The following is an 18422-nucleotide window of genomic DNA, read 5'->3' as shown; positions in this document are numbered from 1 at the left end:
CCTTAATAACATTAGTGACATTGTTTTGTATGTAAAGTGTCTATGTTTAATAGTTCTAAAAAATGTAGGCTACTAATAAATGTAAAAATTGAATAAAGTGGACTAATTCTAAAGTAAAAAGTTTTTTGAAGTAGAAAATAAATGGGATTATATCTTAAATAAATAATGTTTAATCAAATTTAATGTTGTACTAAAACTTTTTGGCGTTCCCCCCAAACCCCCACATGTGGACAGTGCATCCCTTCACCCCCCAAAGAAAATTACTTACAAAATTATCTAAATCTTAGAATTTGAATTAAACAAAACATATTAACTTATACATAAGTATTTTAGTTAGGTTTAATTGCACAAAATGTATGATTAATTAATTTATTTTAAAACATGAGACCATAACGTTCCCTGCTGAAAAAACCCCAATAAAACCATTACAGAAAATTTGGGAATTTTATTGGTTGTATTGGTTCTAATGGAATATGTATTGGTTAATGGAATATGGCCCAAAACACACTACAGTGTAGGGGTTTAATAGTAAAAGCTAATGGTTCCTATTGGTATTTTAATGGAAACCATTAGAATTTTCTGTAATGGTTTTATTGTTTTTTTTTCAGCAGGGTTAAGTAACTGAAGCACAACCTAGGCTGTGAAAAACTGTCACACACAGCCTTTTACATAACTTTTGTGAGTTTGTGTACAGTGTTACTGTAGTTATAAAGGCGAGTGGATAATGAAAAATTTTGATGATTTTGTTTAAAAATGTTGTTGTTGTTGTTGTTGTATTTCCGTTTGTTATTTTATTTATCGTGGGTATCGGTGCCCGAACACCATTTCCCATAAACCCCAGCGCCGAAGTGGTTGACGGTATATTGGAGGGCTGCAGTGTGACAGCGGAGCTCTATCCGGCGAAGCGCTACTGAGCAGACTCGTATCTAGTTAGCCATGGCGGCGACAGGAGGAGGGAAAATCAGATCAAGAAGATATCACATCGCTTCAAAACCTTACGCCAAAGGCAAACAGGTAAACAAAACGTAACTTCAGCTGCCACAACACGGATTTTAAAAGTCTTTACGTTAAACCGCACCGGTGGTTTGGCGGCTGTTATTGTTTTTGTGAAGCCGGAGACATTTTGCGGCCTGTAGGCCTGTTCACGCTACTCCAGCACACGTTCTCCACACTGTCACCGCGATACCGTTAACGTTAGCTTATTTGCTTAAAACACAGACCTTTTAACTAAAGACAATATCATGTATTAAAGCGTATAAATATGAATTGCGAATGATTTTGGTTCGTTTAGGACAGTCGCTTTAACGACGTTTTCCAAATGCGTCTCGTTAGCCATTAGCTGCATATCGCGCCGGCGTGAATCAAGCAGACACTTGTTTTAAAAGACATAAAAGGCTGTAAGTAACATTTAAACGTTGTCTTTTAATTAATTAAATGTATTTGTGTCCTACAATAACTTCGGTATGCTTAAAAGGTGGGCCTGAGAAGTTTAGCTTTAAAGCGTTTGTCTAAATTGGGTTAAATTGTGTTCTGTGTTTAACTCGGTTAAAGAGAAATACGAAGAGTTTAGCATGCATGTTAACGTTACATACTTTAAAATAAAGAAAGCGTGTAGCACAGGGATTGTAATACAGTGTGTTTGACTTCATGAGACGCTAAAGAAAGGCGGGATGAGTGTAACGTTATAAGTGCGTGTCGTGACGTGTTTTCATACACAGAGATGAAACCCTGCGATAACCCGATGTTTTTTAAAGTGTGAGAATCCAGTGACTAACGCAGCTATAAGTATTAGTGTGCTTTCGTGATGTCAGCACTGCTTTTGTGTTTTATCTAGAAAGTACTGCCATCTTAAATGTAAAGAAATGCATTGCTCGTATTTTTCTAGGCATTTATTAATCAGAATAGTACTTTTGCAGCCTGCATGCTATGCAAAGAAGCCTTGCGTTTTATGCAAAAAGGAAGCATAGAGCATTTATTTATCCAAGAAAAGTGCATTGTTATACAGGTCTCAATGTCAGTATAGTATGTGTTGTTGGACCATTCATTTGTTGAATTTAATGAGAAATAACATTTACTTTCATAACATTAAAATATTTTCTTTTTCATAAATAAATTGGTTACACTATGGATTAAAAAAATAGTTTACCCCTAAATAAAAGTTCTGTATGTTATGTAACACACACACACACACGTTTTTGTGAAATATACATTTGGGTGCATATGTGTAGTACTAATGTGTATATTAAATTATTTTAATTGATTTGTAAAACTTTTGTGTTCAGTTGAAGAAGAGGACTAATATTTGGAGTAAGATACATTAAGGCCAAATGTTGGAATGCCCTCTTATTTTTAAGTTGCTTTGGCTATATGTGCAAGTTGGAGGTGCTCCAATCATAAATATTCAACATGTTGGTGCGTATTTATGTAGCTCATGCTTTTTATTTCAAATGATGAAAAATACAAGCCAGTGTGTTGTATTGTGCATCGCATACTGGTGAGCGTTGCATGAATTGCACCAGATATGTGCATTTCAACTGCATACAGCATGTAGCACTTGCAGTATTGTCGACTAGTTTACGTCAGATCGTGTGCATTGGGCTAGGGCGTCACAATATAGGGAAATTATTTTAATATCTCACATGTACTAGGACTGCCGATTATGGGAAATCATAATCCCAATTATTCACAATTACTTAATGACTGCAAAATGCACGCACGCACATACACACACACACATCTCAATTCAATGCATTTGTTTATTGTTGCAGAAGCCTACTGTCAAAGCAGTTTTGCACCCTTAGAAGTGCCTTTTAAAGACGAGGGATAGTTTTGCTTCAGCTCACTTGAAATGCATATAACTTCACAAACATAAACAGGATTACTACCTAGTGATCTGACTTTAGACAGATGCGGGAGCGCGGCTCTCTGCACGTGCGAGAAAGAGAGACTGAGAGAGGCGCCATGCAGCTGATTATATTTTAAACGCGAAGGATAGTTTGCCTCCACTTGCCTGTAATGCATGAAACTTAACAAATACATAAGGATTTCTACTTTGTGTTCGAACAGATGCAAGAGCACGTGCAAGAGGGGCACAACAGTGAAGCTGCATATGACGCACTGGATTTTAGGCCTGGGGCGGTAACCGGATTACCGCCATACCAACCACAGCTTGTTAACTGAACATTAACTGTTAACTGATATGATTTTAATATTAAATTGTCAGAGTAGAAATACAGTTGACGGTTGTCTGTGACTCGGTTAAAGCAATACAAACATTTTATTTAATATGAACGTGCAAACAGCCGCAACAGATCAACAACAGAATCAGGATTTATACATTATCACGCAACATAAAGAGCACGTGATCAGTCCAGAGGTTAGATTGTCTCTTTTTCATCTAGCCTACCACAGTGACCATTTCTAAAGCAGGGCACATTTCAAAAAGTTTTGCTTTTGGGTGTTCTTTCTCTGTTTGTGGAAAAAAAAGATGTTGTTTATGGTAAGGATATAGGACAGAAGCGGTCTGCCCGAGCGCATGAGACAGAGACGAAGCACGTCATCTTGCGCACACACACGTGTCTCCGTGCAGCTTCCAAGCTATACTGAAGCACGGACACACATGCAGTAAAAATGATTTCTCATACAAATGGTTACTTTACCAGATTGTATTGAAGATAAATAAACTCGTCGTCTTGCCAAAAAAAAAAAAACACAGCAAAACAGCGGAAATTTGATGATAAACGACCGCGGTAAGAAAAAATCCAAACCGACCCAGCCCTACTGGATTTATAACACAACCCAAAATCCGTCACTCTAGTCGAATTACCCTCAATTATCTTGTTTTTGCAATCGAAATGTGCAAAAATCGGAATTAAAAAAATATTAATTGCACAGCAGTACAATATGTACATAAACTGCTATGCATACTGAAGTAGTTTACAATAATTAAATAATTTAAAATATTCCAAATTTATGTATAGTCAAAAGTTTTAGCAAACAGTCTGGAACATTAGGCTAGCCACACATATGAAGATTAAGCCAGATTTACCCCCTCGGCGATCGAAAGGGGCTGTTATCCGATTAGTGTTTTACCGCATACTGTTTTTGTCAAAAAAAAAAAAACTCTGTATGGTTGGAGCCTTAAACACCTTTGATAATTACAACTTTTGATTGGGCTGCCACCGACATGACAGCGATAGCCAATGAGAGCGTGCAAGCTTCAACTGGATGTTGTGTGCTTTTATAGCTGAAACAAGACACCCACAAAAATGAGATGAAAGAGGAGTATTGAGAAATAATATCGACTTAAACAACTTTGGCAACAGTGCAAGTGCTTTTATAATATCTCATGCAAGAACTAACGCATAAGCATTTGTTTTTCCCAAGTCATGTTTAATCTCGTGCCACTTTGAAATGGTTGCTGCTATGGCTGGGTATCGATTCTCGATTCAACTCAATGAATATAGATTTAATACAAACACTATATTAATAAAAAAGAACAGTGAACAGCAGTTTACAATTGGGTAATTAATAAAAAGAAATTAAAAACCACAACACTATCATCGTCGTCTTGCTTGCGAAATCTAAAATGCTTCCGTACTTCTGACTTTTTATGTGAAGGTGGCATCAACGTCAATTAAGCACCTGAAACCGCCATTTTAAGCACTGAATGAATGAATCGCCTCTTACTCCTTGGTAACATCGTGTAAGGCAAAAAAGAGGGTGAAATCTAGTGAAGAAGACTAGTAATAAGATTAACGTTAATCTTACGTTCAATGTTTGTGGGAAAAATATATAAAAAAATCGATTCTGCTCTTTGAGAATTGATTTTGAATCGGCCACGTAAAAAACAACAACGATTAATCCAAATTTTTAGTTGCTACAGTAGTCATCACATTTGTGTTGTCGAATCATCCAGTGTGTGCGTTCTGAGGATTTTGTTGTTAAAAGTCACTTAAAACTGTCATTATCATATTGCATATTATTTATCACATCACTTAGCAAGTTATTGCATTTTTATGTAAAATCATGCAGCCCTAATTTGGACTAAAGTGAATGTGTCAAAGGAAACGTTGTTTAGATTAATGCCCTTCACGGCCTTTCTCAGATTTCTGCTAGTATCGACTGGCCATGCTGACCTTGGATCGCACCACATGTTCTCTGTTGTCAGGAAGTGACTTATGTTGCAATCCTGAACTCATGCATATGGCCCCAGCCGTGCACACAGCTGGTTTCATATGCTGACTGCATAAAGTTTTCATACGTTGAACTTTTGCTTGTGTAGTCATTAACTGCTAGGCACTTTGGAGCAAGACAAGATGAATTGTGCTCTGAGGTAGCTGTATGCGTTGAAGTCCCGTTTCGATTGCGTAATCCCTCTCGGCTTCTCTTCCGCCGGAGCTAAATGGACTATTTAGCTTTCCCACCTGCCTGTGAGTCACGTGCTTGCAGCGTTCAGCCAAAGAGTTAGTCTGTGGCGTTGCAGTGTCCGAACCCTGGAGCTCTGAGAACAATAAGCCTGTAGTGCTTGAACAGTGGTTTGGTCCCAAGGGCCCCTTTTTAGATGTCAACTAAAGCTTTCAAATCCCTGCACTCTTTAGCGTTCAGGGCCCACACTGCGTCCATGGTATGAAACATGGGGGCATGCATCATCCACTAACTTTTGTTGAATTCTGGTGGTTGTTTTTCAAGGGATTTTGCTGTTGTGATTAAAGGGATAGTTCACCCAAAAATGAAAATGTCATGAATGACTCACCCTCATGTCGTTTCAAACTCGTTCATCTTTGGAACAGTTGAAGATGTTTTATATTTTGTCTGAGAGCTTGTTGACCCTTCATTGAAAGATCTATGTACGGTATACTGTCCATGTCCAGAAATTTAACAAAAACAATCAAAGCAGCCCATGTGACACCAGTGGGTCAGTTAAAATGTGTTGAAGCAGCGAAAATACATTTTGGTCCCAAAAATAACAAAAATTTTGACTTTATTCAGCATTGTCTTCTCTTCCACATCTCTCGTAAAGCGCATGCACGAGACTATAGTCACGTGACTGCAGGAGGACGTGTTATCCTCGGACCGTAAACGAAGCCCGGGCGCACAAAAATAGACAGCTGGGGCGCACCAGATAACACGTCAGCCGTGTCATACGTCAGAGAAGACAATGCTGAATAAAGTCATCATTTCTGTTATTTTTGGACCAAAATGTATTTTTGATGCTTTAACACATTCTAACTGACCCACTGATGTCACATGGACTACTTTGATGATGTTTTATATCCTTTCTGGACATGGACAGTATATCGTATGTAGATTTTCAATCAAAGGTCAACAAGCTCTCTGACTAAATATAAAACATCTTAAACTGTGTTCCGAAGACCAACGGAGGTCCCACGAGTCCGGAACGACATGAGGGCGAGTCATTAATGACATTATTTTCATGTCTGGGTGAACTAACCCTTTAATTATTGATAAGTTAAAGGGAATGCATTTAACTTGGTTGATCCTTTTTAGAAATGCTAAATCTGTCTCTTATGCTCAGCAGCAACAGCCTGGTCTTATCAGTCGAGTGACAGATACAGTGAAGAGCATCGTACCCTCCTGGCTGCAGAAATACTTCAAAAATGGTGAAGTCGCTGAGGGTGAAACGTCTCCAGTTGGTGTGGAGCGGAATAGCGTGGCTCCTCCCCCCAATGGCAATGATGAGACTCCCCCACTCCCAGATGGACGAGACTCTCCAGAGCCAAGCACAAGTAACACAGGTATTGTGACTAGACCATGTCGTGCCAACTTAACCTGAGTTACAAATCATAAGTTGTCTAAGAAGGTAGCTGACTATGCAGATGCTAAAGCAACTTTGCTCAATCCTATTTTCAGAACCATCTACAAGCAAAGCCTCACTGAATTTCCATGATGTCCTGTCAAGACCCCCACTCAATCGAACCCACCTGCACTTTCCTTCTCTGGATGGCTCCCCCGCACTAGGGGGTGGCACCAGCTCCCTCTTCTCCCAGCCCTCCACATCCACAGCACCCTTCTCAGGGAGCCCTTTCGCTGTTACCTCCAACTTCTCCCTGGTGAAGGAGATCAAGGATACAAGCTCTCAGCATGAGGATGACAACATCTCGACCACCAGTGGTTTTTCGTCGCGTGCATCAGACAAAGGTATGTAGCCCTGTTTATTACAATCAAAAGCAAATTAAAAACACTTTTGACATCAGATTGCAGGTGTAAAGCAGGGCTTAATTTTTTTCCAGATGTTCCCACGTCAAAGACTGTGCCACAGCTCTGGTCTCCAGAGACTGAACGCACCCACTCTGGATCGCAGCCAGCTCACTCTGGACTTAAGAGACCAGCCTTTAACTTGTCAGTCTTTGGCACGTCCTCATCAGTAAGTGCTTTGTCTTCATAATGATTTGTTTTTCTTCATCTTATGTCAGGATGATTTTGAGCGTATGGATGGACATCTCCACTGTATGTGATGTTGAATTACTGTAATGATGTTTTGAAACAACCTAAGTTTTGTGATGTCATCTCTGCACTCATAAATAACAGATATTGATGATAAACACTTTTATAGTCAGTGTTAAACAGTTCAGTACTGAACTCCAGTCAGTTGGGAGACTCGCCGTACTACCCTGGAAAAACCACATATGGAGGAGCTTCTGCGTTAAGATCAGCTCGTTCACGCCCTGCTACTCCTTACCAGGTCTGTATGATCATGCACATGCTAGACCTAGAGAACATATATTTTAAACAAGCATACCCCATTTTGCTTATCAAACTGTATTTTGGGCAGTTGGTTACATTAGATTACTGCTGGTTTACTTGAACCGTGGACTGATCTTGTTTTCTGGGTTTTGATTCACCAGCCTCCAGTTAGGAGACAAATAAAGGCAAAGCCAGCTGGATCTCAACCCTGTGGAGTGACCAGTGCCACAGCTAGACGCATCTTACAGTCTCTGGAGCGCATGTCCAGTCCTCTTGCTGTGAGTATACCATTTATTTTGTCATTAGTTTTGTAGGTAGTTGGATTTTTCTTTCACAAGTTCACTACTGTAAGCCTGAAAGTCAATTTTAAATTGATTATTCTTAATAAACTAATGTCGTGCAAGTCATGTAAACATGTTAAGGTCTGGGGTCACATTTATGAAGCGTGCATACTAGGGTGGTCCTTATAATGGGTCTTAATGTGTTAGGATAAAATAAAAACACACTGTGCAAAATTTAGAATTGTTCCTACAATATCTAGAGGTTGCTCAAAGCCTTGAATATTTCCGAAATCTCATATTTTTCCAAAAACTGTACCATTTAAAAACGCCCAATACACAAAACTTGCTTCTTGGAGGGTAACTTTGTTCCAGTTATTTCAGTCTCTTCTGATCCGGGTAACCATACAGCGGATTTGCTTTGTGTTGCTTCAGCCATTGTCTCGGTGTATATTGTCTTGTGCTTCATTCACATTGAAGCTTTCTTGCTTTGAAAGACATATCACAACTAAAACAGGAGTTTTAATTAGGGGTGCACGATATATCGGCCGACATATCGTTATCGGCCGATAACTGCTTATTTTTAATATTATCAGTTATCGGTCTGATAGCAAAATTAGGCCGCTAAATGAAAGCCGATAAATGATGGATTATTTTGGTTTGTTGAACCACTTCACTTGCTCATTGCTGGCCATGTGGAGTTTTGATTGGTGCTTTCTGTGACATAGCACGAAGATGACACATGTTGCGGGCTTAAGAGTTTGCTAGTCTAGCGCAAAGACAGGATGTCCGCGGTCTGGGAGTTTTTCATTGTGAAATTAATATGAATATTTATCGGCCTATATATATATCGGTTATCGGCCCCCAAATATAAAGAGATATCGGTTATCGGTATCGGCCAAAATTTCCATATCTGTGTATCCCTAGATTTAAATGCATGGAGCATGGTCAGATAAGTCCATTGCTGCCATAAGTATATATGTTATTAAACAATTATACATGCTAGCACAAAGTATCACATAATACGCGAATTTGTTAAACTTCAATGGTCTTATTTATTATTTATTCAAACATGTTGGTGGGGTGAGAGCATGAACTTTTAAAAGTTGAAAAGTAAGGACCACCCTAGTGCGTACCCACAAAACGGGACTGGAAACTTGCATACGCCAGTTCCAACGCAATGGTTGTGATCTATAAAAAAACTTAATGGGTGAATGGGATTGCAGGGTGGGATCTGAGGATGATTCATGTACGCACACATGCAGGTGATCTGTGATTTATAAAGGGAACATTGCTTTGCTTTGTTTTGTAAGTCTTAATATTTTTTGGTGCATGCCATTTTTGGCTTTTGTGCGTACGTATACTTTTAATAAGTATTCTATGCACAGTTTTATAAATGAGACCCCTAGTGAAGGTCATAAATAACTTAAGCAGAATCCGATCGACACGAGTAGATTTCTGCACGTTAATTATATTTCCTGTTGCATGTAAATGCCTTTACCGGGGGCCTGTACTATGAAAATGGTTCAACTTTTTTGTTCCAGGATAAGTTTCAAGTTGACAAAGCCAAGGCATTGTGAACAGGCCTTGTTCGTACAAGCTATTTTCATGGCACCCAAAACTCAGGATTTGCATAAACTAATCCTGAACTTACCTGGCTAATCAACTAAACCGACGTCATGGTATAGGCCCCGGGTTTCTTGCAGCTTTGTTTATAGGCACATGTCTCGGCATGTAAGATAAATGTCACAAACAAAAGTAAAGTAATGGCTAAAAGTCTACTCTTATGTTTGATAGATATCTGCTTATTTTGTGCATGTAGATGCGCGCAATCAGTGTGATCACCATTTGTATTGTATTAGCTTTGTAAGAAAAACAGACAAATTATGTGGTTATTCTCTGTTTATAATGAAAAAAAAAACCAGTAAGTAATGTGGCTTTTTATGGTCTGTTCTTTAAATAGCTATTGTATGACTTTCCTGCATGAGGACATTATTTTTTTATTTTTTTTAGGATGCAAAGCGAATTCCTTCTACAGTTTCATCACCTTTGTCGACAGTAAGTGCCAAGTCAACAAAGTTTTATATTGCAAAACTGCAGTAGTTTATTGATGTTTTAATTTAATTTAAATCTCTTATTCATTGTCTTTTCAGTCATTAAATCATTCAGACCTTGACGTTTCAAATATTCAAGCAAAGAGGAAAAGGGTAAGTCTAATGAAATCTTATAATACGCATCAGTCCATATCATAGGACTGAAAGTTGACTTTTGTAGGTGTATGTGTACTAAAGAGAGCTCTTATAGACACTGATGATCCAAACTAGTATTAGGCCTCAGTGTGTTTTGTGAAGTTGGCAACTTTCACTTTGCCTTAGCTGCTTGTCTTTAACTGTTAACAACTGTGGCAGCTGGCCTCTAATCCCAAACAATGTACTCATTCATCGAGCACCAGCAACCTAAAGCCTATTATAACCATTTGTGATGAATGTCTGTAGTCCAAAAGAACCAATGCAGTAAGCATTTTATGTTTTACTGTTCAAGTGTCCAAACTTAAACGCACAAGTCAGTGCAGAATTTTGTTTGGCTTTTTACGATATCTGTGCAGATTCATTGTAACCACATCTTAATATCAGATCTAACATTGCCATGATATTTGGCAGTATGCCATTTTATTTGATTGTAAAATCATTGTATGACTCAAGAAATATGAATACAGTAAACCGTAACTAGAATTGTGTAGACCTGTTATATGAGCACAGGTAGTGTGTGTTGGGGGGACAAGCTGCCAAAATCCAAATAAGGCTTAAGGTGAATTCCGTTAGATTTTTGTGCAGGGTTACCAAAAAGATTTTTTTAAAACAAGCTATTTTACCATGGTACTTTAAAGCAGCGTTTCCTAACCCTGTTTCTGGAAGCACACCAACAGTGCACATTTTGTATGTGTCCCACTTCTGATCCCATTATTTCCTGTCTTGGAGCCTGTACTAATGAGCTGATGAGATGTATTCAGGTGTGTTTGAATAGGAAGAGTAGGAAAATTTGTAGTGTTGGTATGCCTCTATGAACAGCGTTGGGAAACACTCCTCTAATGAAGTCCTTTTCCAATTTGATGTAATGTTGTTGTGCTGTTTAAGCAAGTAAAGCCCAAGTTATAGTCTTGTGAAAGGTCTATGCCATAGGTTATCCATAGCCTGATGTGCATCTCGCCAAAAATGTAACAGCGCATCAGTTCTATGCAGACCACAAGTGTTGTGATTGGTCCACTAGAACCGTTCCCGTCAGGTAAAAAACTGCATTATGGTATTTCCGTTTGCAACTGTGAGAACAAAGATGGGCCAAGTTGAGGAGTGATTTACTCACACTGCAACAAAAGGCGCTGGCTAGTTACTTCCATCACTACTAGTCTTCTTAAAACATACACAACAAGCTGTTGCAGCTTCTTCATTTCTGGTTTTCTGGCCGAGCTGCTGCTGCTTTGACGGTTTAGCTGCTACTGTGTTTACCCGCATGGATACTGCCTACCAGTGGTCTGCATGGGTTTTTGCACGTCGACGAAAACCAATGTGTAGCCTACGTCTTCGTGGCTACGCCGTAGGACGTATGCACAACTATAAGAGCCCTTAAGTGCATTTATTGTTTGGTAAATGTAAAGTGCTACAGATAGATTGTAGATTTATGCTTATTTATTTTTGCGAAGTTATGTAGCAAATCGTCTTATTTGTAATGTTGCTTTATTGAATTGCAGCTGGAGCCTTCACTCCCACCTGTGCAGAAGTTGGTGGTTCCAGTAGTTTCTGCAGTGTCTGGTAACCGCTCAATGTCATTTAGACCATCGCTCACCCCCGGTGGACTGAACAGAGGAGTTGACAAAACCAACAGAGAGACTGTGAGTTCAGATTTATCATTTAAGATTTTCTGGAAATGGGATTCGTATTATTTATGTTTACTGCTAAAATAATGTTGTAGTTATTAATAAAATGGATTTTTCATTTAAGCTAACTAATGTTTACCTTTCTCAGCCTCTAAGACAATCCACCCCAAATTCAAGTTCCTCTCAAGCTCCCCTTCCCAGGTAAGAATAGATGATCAGTTTTAGATAAGTAACTATAAAAAGCATCCTGTTTTGGTGTATGCTCAATTTGTGTTGTAATTCTTGTCCTCAGCAAAAGCAGTTTGTCGTACCCCTTGTCCAGCACCCCAACAACCAGCAGCGGTGGTTCAGGAGGGGGCAAAATGAAAAGGGAGAGGGCCATCAGACCTTCCTCCAAACGACCTGAGGATGAGGTTAGTGACTCGCCACTGACTTGTGTGGATTCATCAACCAGATGTATTTACACATGTCAAGTTTTGTCTGATTTAAATGGTTTCGAAAACGTTCGGGAGGGCATTTACACTTGGTCTTAGCTATCCAGTCAGAGAAAACGCATGAAGTGACCAGGTGTAAAAGGCTCTCGTACACTTTAGAAAATTTTAATCTTAAACGGTCCATCACAATAATTTTTTCCTTTTGTAAAATCTTTTTAATTAAGCGGATGCTTTCATACAAAAAATCTTACAAATCAGAGCTCAATGAGCTAACAACAAGCTTCTCATGTGAGCCATTTTTCTTTCAGGTGGCTGAAGAACCTGACTTGCCTCCTGCCTCTCTCCCCAGCAATTTCACTTTGCCCAAATTTAGTTTCTCTTCTTCTCCTCCTACCTCCTCGCAGAGCTCTGGCACAGCACCACTAACAACAGTCTCTGAAGTAAGTGCAGAGAACATGAACTCCCAGATATCTTTCATTTTACTTATGCCAACTAAGTGTTGCTGAGGCACTTATCAGTTACGGTGGAAAATAGTGGTTGTAATGCATTTTAACTTCTAAACATTTTTTGTGTATCAGGTGCCAGCTGCACCATCCACACCACCATCTGTCCCCTTCACATTTTCTTCACCTATCGTCAAGGCAACAGCTGCCAGCCCTCCATCTTTTTCTCCATCGGTAAGTCACCTCTAATCTTTTTACACCTTTTATACTTGTCACACAAAACACACATCTGTAAAATGATGTTTCTTTCTTTACAGTCTGGATTCACCTTCAGTGCACCTACTATAAAAACAAGCCTGTCTTACTCTAACGGGAAAATCGCCCCAGCGGTAGAACCAGGTGCGAATTGTTTCTTCAAAGCAGATTTTGTTTAAGTTTGAGCTCGGTTACGGTTGTGATCTTGATCTTATTTTTTGTTTTGCAGTAAAATCAGCTGCCATTGAAGAAAAGGAGTTTGAAGGACCCTTCAAGCCTGCAAAGGTCTTAAAACAGGGCAGTGTGTTGGACATACTTAAGGGGCCTGGTAAGATTGTTTTAATTGCAAATGTGTTTAAAGGAGCCGATATTCTTCTAAAAGGCACAGATTATTCTTCTACGTGTCTAATTAGCACTTCTTTCCCCATCTTCTTTAGGATTTGCGTCCCCTAGTCAGAGCGTTCCTGACAAACCCTTACAGACTGCTTCATTGACACAGAATTCAACCTCCGCTCCTCTTTCTGGTTTTGGTGACAAGTTTAAAGCACCTGCAGGCTCATGGAGCTGTGGCACTTGCCTGGTACAAAACAAGTCGTCGGATAAAAAATGCGTGGCTTGTCAATCATCACAACCCAACACAGACTCTAAATCAGACAGTAAACCTGCAAATGCCACGACTAGCTTAAGTTCACTTTTTGCTCCTCCGGCTGGTAGCTGGGATTGTGACACGTGTCTGGTCAGTAACAAACCAGATGTGGTTAAATGTGTAGCTTGTGACACTGCCAAACCTGGGACTAGTGTAAAATCCAGCATGAAGTTGCCTCCTCTGGCTGAGGTCTCATCCGGCATTTCTGCTGCTTCCTTTGCCTCTTCTACAACCACCACCACCACTTCTACAGGGACTGGACTGTTAGGATTTGGGGACAAATTTAAGAAGCCAGAGGGATCTTGGGATTGCGACGTGTGCATGGTTCAGAACAAGGCACAGGATGTGAAATGTGTAGCTTGTCAGAGCGCTAAACCAGGTAGAGTTTCAGTTTTGCGGTTATGAGTCAATGATAAAAAAGTGACACACAGTGTAAATCAGGGTATTGAAACGGCTGATACTTCTTAATACATGCTTGATATTTCCTCTGTGTTATAGGAGCTGTAGCTGCAGCAGTCCCAAACCCTGCACCTGCAAGAACGCCTGCACCTTTGTTAGGATTCGGAGACAAGTTCAAGAAACCTGAGGGGAGCTGGGAGTGTGAAGTGTGCTGTGTTCAAAATAAGGCTGTGGACCAGACATGTTTGGCCTGCCAGTCAGCAAAACCAGGAGCTAAAATGGAGTCGAAAGGTACCATGCTTTCACATTTTCAGAAATAAGTCACTCTTAGTGATGGGAGAAATGAAGCTTTTCGAAGCTTCGAATCATTTGAACCACTTGCTTCGAAAATGGATTCAGTTTTTTGAGGCGTTCGAAACGGCATACATGCTGGTGACACCTGCTGGTCAAAATAGTGTAAAAGCAGATCTGTTTAAACATTTTACACTTTTTTTACAAAATAATAGCAAGATTTTTATTAAAATTTGTTTAACATATTATTGAACTTAATACACTTTTAATTATGTCTTATGTTTTTTTTTTTTATTTAGGGTAAACAGATCATGAAAACTAACTCCCCTTTTAATTATGCACATTTTTATCGTTACCATTTTTGATAAATTTATCATAAATTTAGTGTTATTAATCAGAAAGATGTAAATAAAAATGACCCGAGTTCACCTAACCATGTTAGACACTGGTCATGTGATCAACTCCCCCTAATGGTGAACCATCGGAGTTTCGAAACAGTTATGACGTAATGAAGCCTTGTTTGCTAAAATCACATGACTTGGCTAGTTTGAAACACGCTCCGAACCAATTGATTCGAAGCAAAGATTCGTAAAGGTTTCGAAGCCTCATGAAGCGTGCTTCGAAAGTGACCATCTTCCTAACAAGTATGTTATTAACCTTTTTTTCCCCACTGTTGCAGGTTTAGGTTCATCTTTTGGCATTCAATCCAACAGTACAGACTCAAGCTCGTCCGGGTTTAAGTTTGGTACAGGCTCTACGAACTCGACCTCTGCTGGACTGAAGTTTGGGGGCACTTTCTCCGATTCTTCTTCCTCCTCCACGGGTGGATTTAAATTTGGCTCTTCTGACTCCACTTCAAATTCGACGGGCTTTAAATTTGGAGGCTCTTTCTCAGATGCCACTTCAGGTGGAATCAAACTCGGTAGCACCTCGTCAGAAACCGCAACAAGCACATCAGGTGGATTTAAGTTTGGTGGTTCTTTGACCACAACCGTATCTGCGAGTGAAGAGAAAAAGACTGAATCTCAGGATTCCAATACAGGATTTAAATTCGGAGGTGCTGGTGGAATCTCATTTGGCTCTCAAGCTGCTAGCTCTGAAAACTCTACCTTCTCATTTGGTGCTAAACCTGTAGAGAAGGGAAGCTCCAATTCATTGTTTACATTTTCAGTACCCCAGTCCAAAGTAGAGAAAGATGATGCTCCTGCTCCCTCCGAAACAGTTTCGACCACCACAACATCTTCAGCAGCAACAACGATCCCTGTTTTTGGCAAACCGTTGGTGGCTGAATCTAAACCAGCCGCCCCAAAATTTGGGGAGTCTGCAACAACAGTGCCAACGCAGGTGTCGTCTAGCTTCGCTTTTGGAAAACCAGAAGAGAAAAAGGATACCTCTTTGCCATCCGGTGCGCTGTTATTCAGTGCCGCCAATGATGCTGAAAAATCAACACCATCATTAGGCTTCGCTTTTGGCAAGCAAGACCCTCCGAAAGATCTCCCCAATCCTTCATTTACGTTTGGTAAACCTGCTGAAACGACAGCGGAACCTCCAAAGCCATCATTTACTTTTGGGCAGAGTATGGCAGGTAGGTGTAACCCATATGTACATTACATTTTCAAGAGTTTCAAGAGCTCATGTAGCAACACCTTAACCTCTGACTTTGTGTTTTTCAGATATATCTGCTCCAAAGCCGACACTTAACTTCATGGCCAACTCCTCAACCACCTCTACTTCCTCCAGTTCCACCCCCAATCTTTTTGGCACTCCCACTACCACCTCCCTGGCGCCCACCCCTGCTCCAACCAGTACCTTTTTATTTGGCCAGAGTTCCTCCTCTGAAGCCACCCCAACGAAACCGTTTTTGTTTGGCCAGCAGGACAGCCAACCAGCAGCTCCCACAGCACCTGCTGCGGCACCCGCCCCGGCACAACCTTTTCAGTTCGGCCAGAGTTCAAATGCTCCTGGTTTCGCCTTTGGTGGTGCCGCTGCTTCCACGCCAGCCTCTGCAGGTTAGTCTACCAACTTACCAAATTATCAAGCATCAGATGTCATTTAACGTGTACAATGACAAAAACTCCTCTTGTTTTGTTTCTTTCAGCTCCTGCTCCTTCTGCCAACCCATCCCCATTTGTTTTCAGTTCTGGCGCACCTTCTTCTGGCTTTGGCTCCGGACAGACAACCATCTTCGGACAGGGTGCTCCTGCTTTTGGGTCAGCTGCACCTTCGTTCTCGGCCACAGCCTCCCCAGCCCCTGCATTCGGAGCCAAACCAAATTCTACCCCGGTGTTCGGCCAGCACCCCAACCCTGCACCTACATTTGGATCTGCTGCTGCCTCTACTGGCCAAGGTCAGAATCACTGCTTGTGTTCAGTAATATATTCTTGATCCCCTTAGTCAAATGCTTCAGTCTTGGTTTAAATGTAGGAGTGTTGATCATCACTTGTTTGTTAATTCTTGAAGGAGGGTTCCAGTTTGGGAGCACTAGTGGTTTCGGAGCATCAGCAAACAGCACTGGTGTGTTTGCCTTTGGGGCTGGATCAGCAGCTCCATCAACTCCTGCCGCCACTCCTGCAATGCCTGCTGTAAATGCTCCCTCCGGTGGAGGATTCAACTTCGGCCAGAGCCCCGCATTTAACATTGGGTAAGAAAGAAATCCCCTAGTGCTGCTAAATAATGCTAAAAGGGCCTTTTTGGGTATTTAAACACTAAAATGCTTTTGTTACAGATATTTGACTATTTTAAATCATTACCTTAATAGGTCAACAAAGAGCTTCACGACGACACCATCTGCGCCGAATTCAATTGCTGGACGCAAAATCAAAACTGCTGTTCGACGCAGGAAGTAAAAGTTGGAATGGATTTTTATGGCTCGGGCATGGACTGCCTGTTTTTCGACAAACACTGAAGTACTTAGTATTTTGAGCATGGCGCTGTGATTCGCTCATAGTGCCAGAAATTTTGTTTTGCTTTGGAGGTCATTGATTAACTGAATGATGAACACTGGCCTAAACAAAGAACCTAACCAAGACTTCAAGATGCAAAATAACGCATTACAATCAAGCAAGAACTTTTAAACCAGGATAGTAATCATTTGCATCATCTGCATTGTGTGCAGGATTTGCTATTTTCTTTCGTAAGTAAAACAAGAATTTAAAGAGTTGCTCTGACGATAACGTATCAGCGGGTTGTTAGCGATTGGTTTACTTAAATATGGCGACGACTGATCTGGTTGCTGAATCTACAGAGGAGTGTGCTGTATCTGTACTGAATGATTTGTGTGTTTTCCTGTGCACAGGTTGTGTGCGTATGTGTGGTTTCTGTGTACGTGCCGAATTGTGTTTGATGTAAAAAGCGTAGCCTGTGTGGCTGAATGCTGTCTGTCATGTGAGAAGCAAAATGAATGTGTTTTAAGTAGGTGGGGTTATGGCGAGGGCCACACCTCTCCACTGCAGAGATTTGCAGGGAAGGAAGATAAAGGACAAGTCTTGAGTTTTTCCTCTCCTTTGATCCTGTCTATAGTTCCAAATTAGTTCATGTTCATCTTGTATACTACTTTATTTTCTTATATACACCCTCTTTGGTGTCCCTACCATACCAACCTCTCTTCCTCTGTCTTTTTTTCTCAAATCTTTTTGTTTGTCCTCTCATGTTTCAATTTGCGCTTCTGAATCAATTAATTGGCCTTTGACTATTATTAAAAATATGTAAATAGTGACTTTTTTTAATCTGTGAAGTTTTGTGTGTTAAACCAGCTTTTTTTGTTCAGTGTTCTGTCTTTTAGAAATTATTATGTAAAGCCCTTAATTCAAAGTTGCCCAAATCCATTTTAAAGTAAACTTAAATGCAAATTGGGGGTCCTTTGAAGACTAAATGATTATTGGCTTTTCTGATCCACTTTTGTTTGGACCAAAACCAGTATTGTAAAAAGTGTTAAGTATATATTTTTCTATAACTTGTTTAAATGGACTAGGGTGACTTTGGATAATAAGGACGTCTACTTAATTTTAAAGCCATGATATTAATACTGGCTGAGTGATAAATAAAACTATGGGTAATTACCATCAATAAAACATCAGTGGTCAGTGTATTTTGTACCAT

The 18422-nt window shown here is 40.2% G+C and overlaps 1 protein-coding gene across 2 annotated transcripts; it reads left to right on the top strand.

The window, feature by feature from the left end:
• The first annotated feature begins 853 nt into the window (after nt 1-853).
• Nucleotides 854-18394, top strand: nup153 (nucleoporin 153). 2 transcript variants are annotated; one of them, XM_055219247.2, is made up of 22 exons: nt 854-1014; nt 6542-6758; nt 6874-7161; nt 7254-7387; nt 7577-7705; nt 7869-7985; nt 9999-10043; nt 10139-10192; nt 11731-11871; nt 12005-12057; nt 12149-12269; nt 12599-12730; nt 12869-12967; nt 13051-13132; nt 13218-13316; nt 13426-14013; nt 14133-14324; nt 15004-15909; nt 15998-16333; nt 16423-16671; nt 16785-16965; nt 17083-18394. In XM_055219247.2, exons 1-22 carry the CDS (start codon nt 937-939, stop codon nt 17168-17170), a joined length of 4329 nt encoding a protein of 1442 aa, XP_055075222.2. In that variant the 5' UTR covers nt 854-936; the 3' UTR covers nt 17171-18394. The 2 variants fall into 2 exon arrangements, with proteins under 2 accessions (XP_055075222.2, XP_055075221.2); XM_055219246.2 differs by having other exon boundaries at nt 6539-6758.
• The last annotated feature ends 28 nt before the right edge of the window (nt 18395-18422 follow it).

Source organism: Misgurnus anguillicaudatus, chromosome 20 (assembly GCF_027580225.2).
Source record: "Misgurnus anguillicaudatus chromosome 20, ASM2758022v2, whole genome shotgun sequence".
Lineage (NCBI taxonomy): Eukaryota > Metazoa > Chordata > Actinopteri > Cypriniformes > Cobitidae > Misgurnus > Misgurnus anguillicaudatus.
The sequence above is the reverse complement of the archived record's forward strand: the minus strand, read 5'-3'. Positions and strand labels throughout refer to the sequence as shown.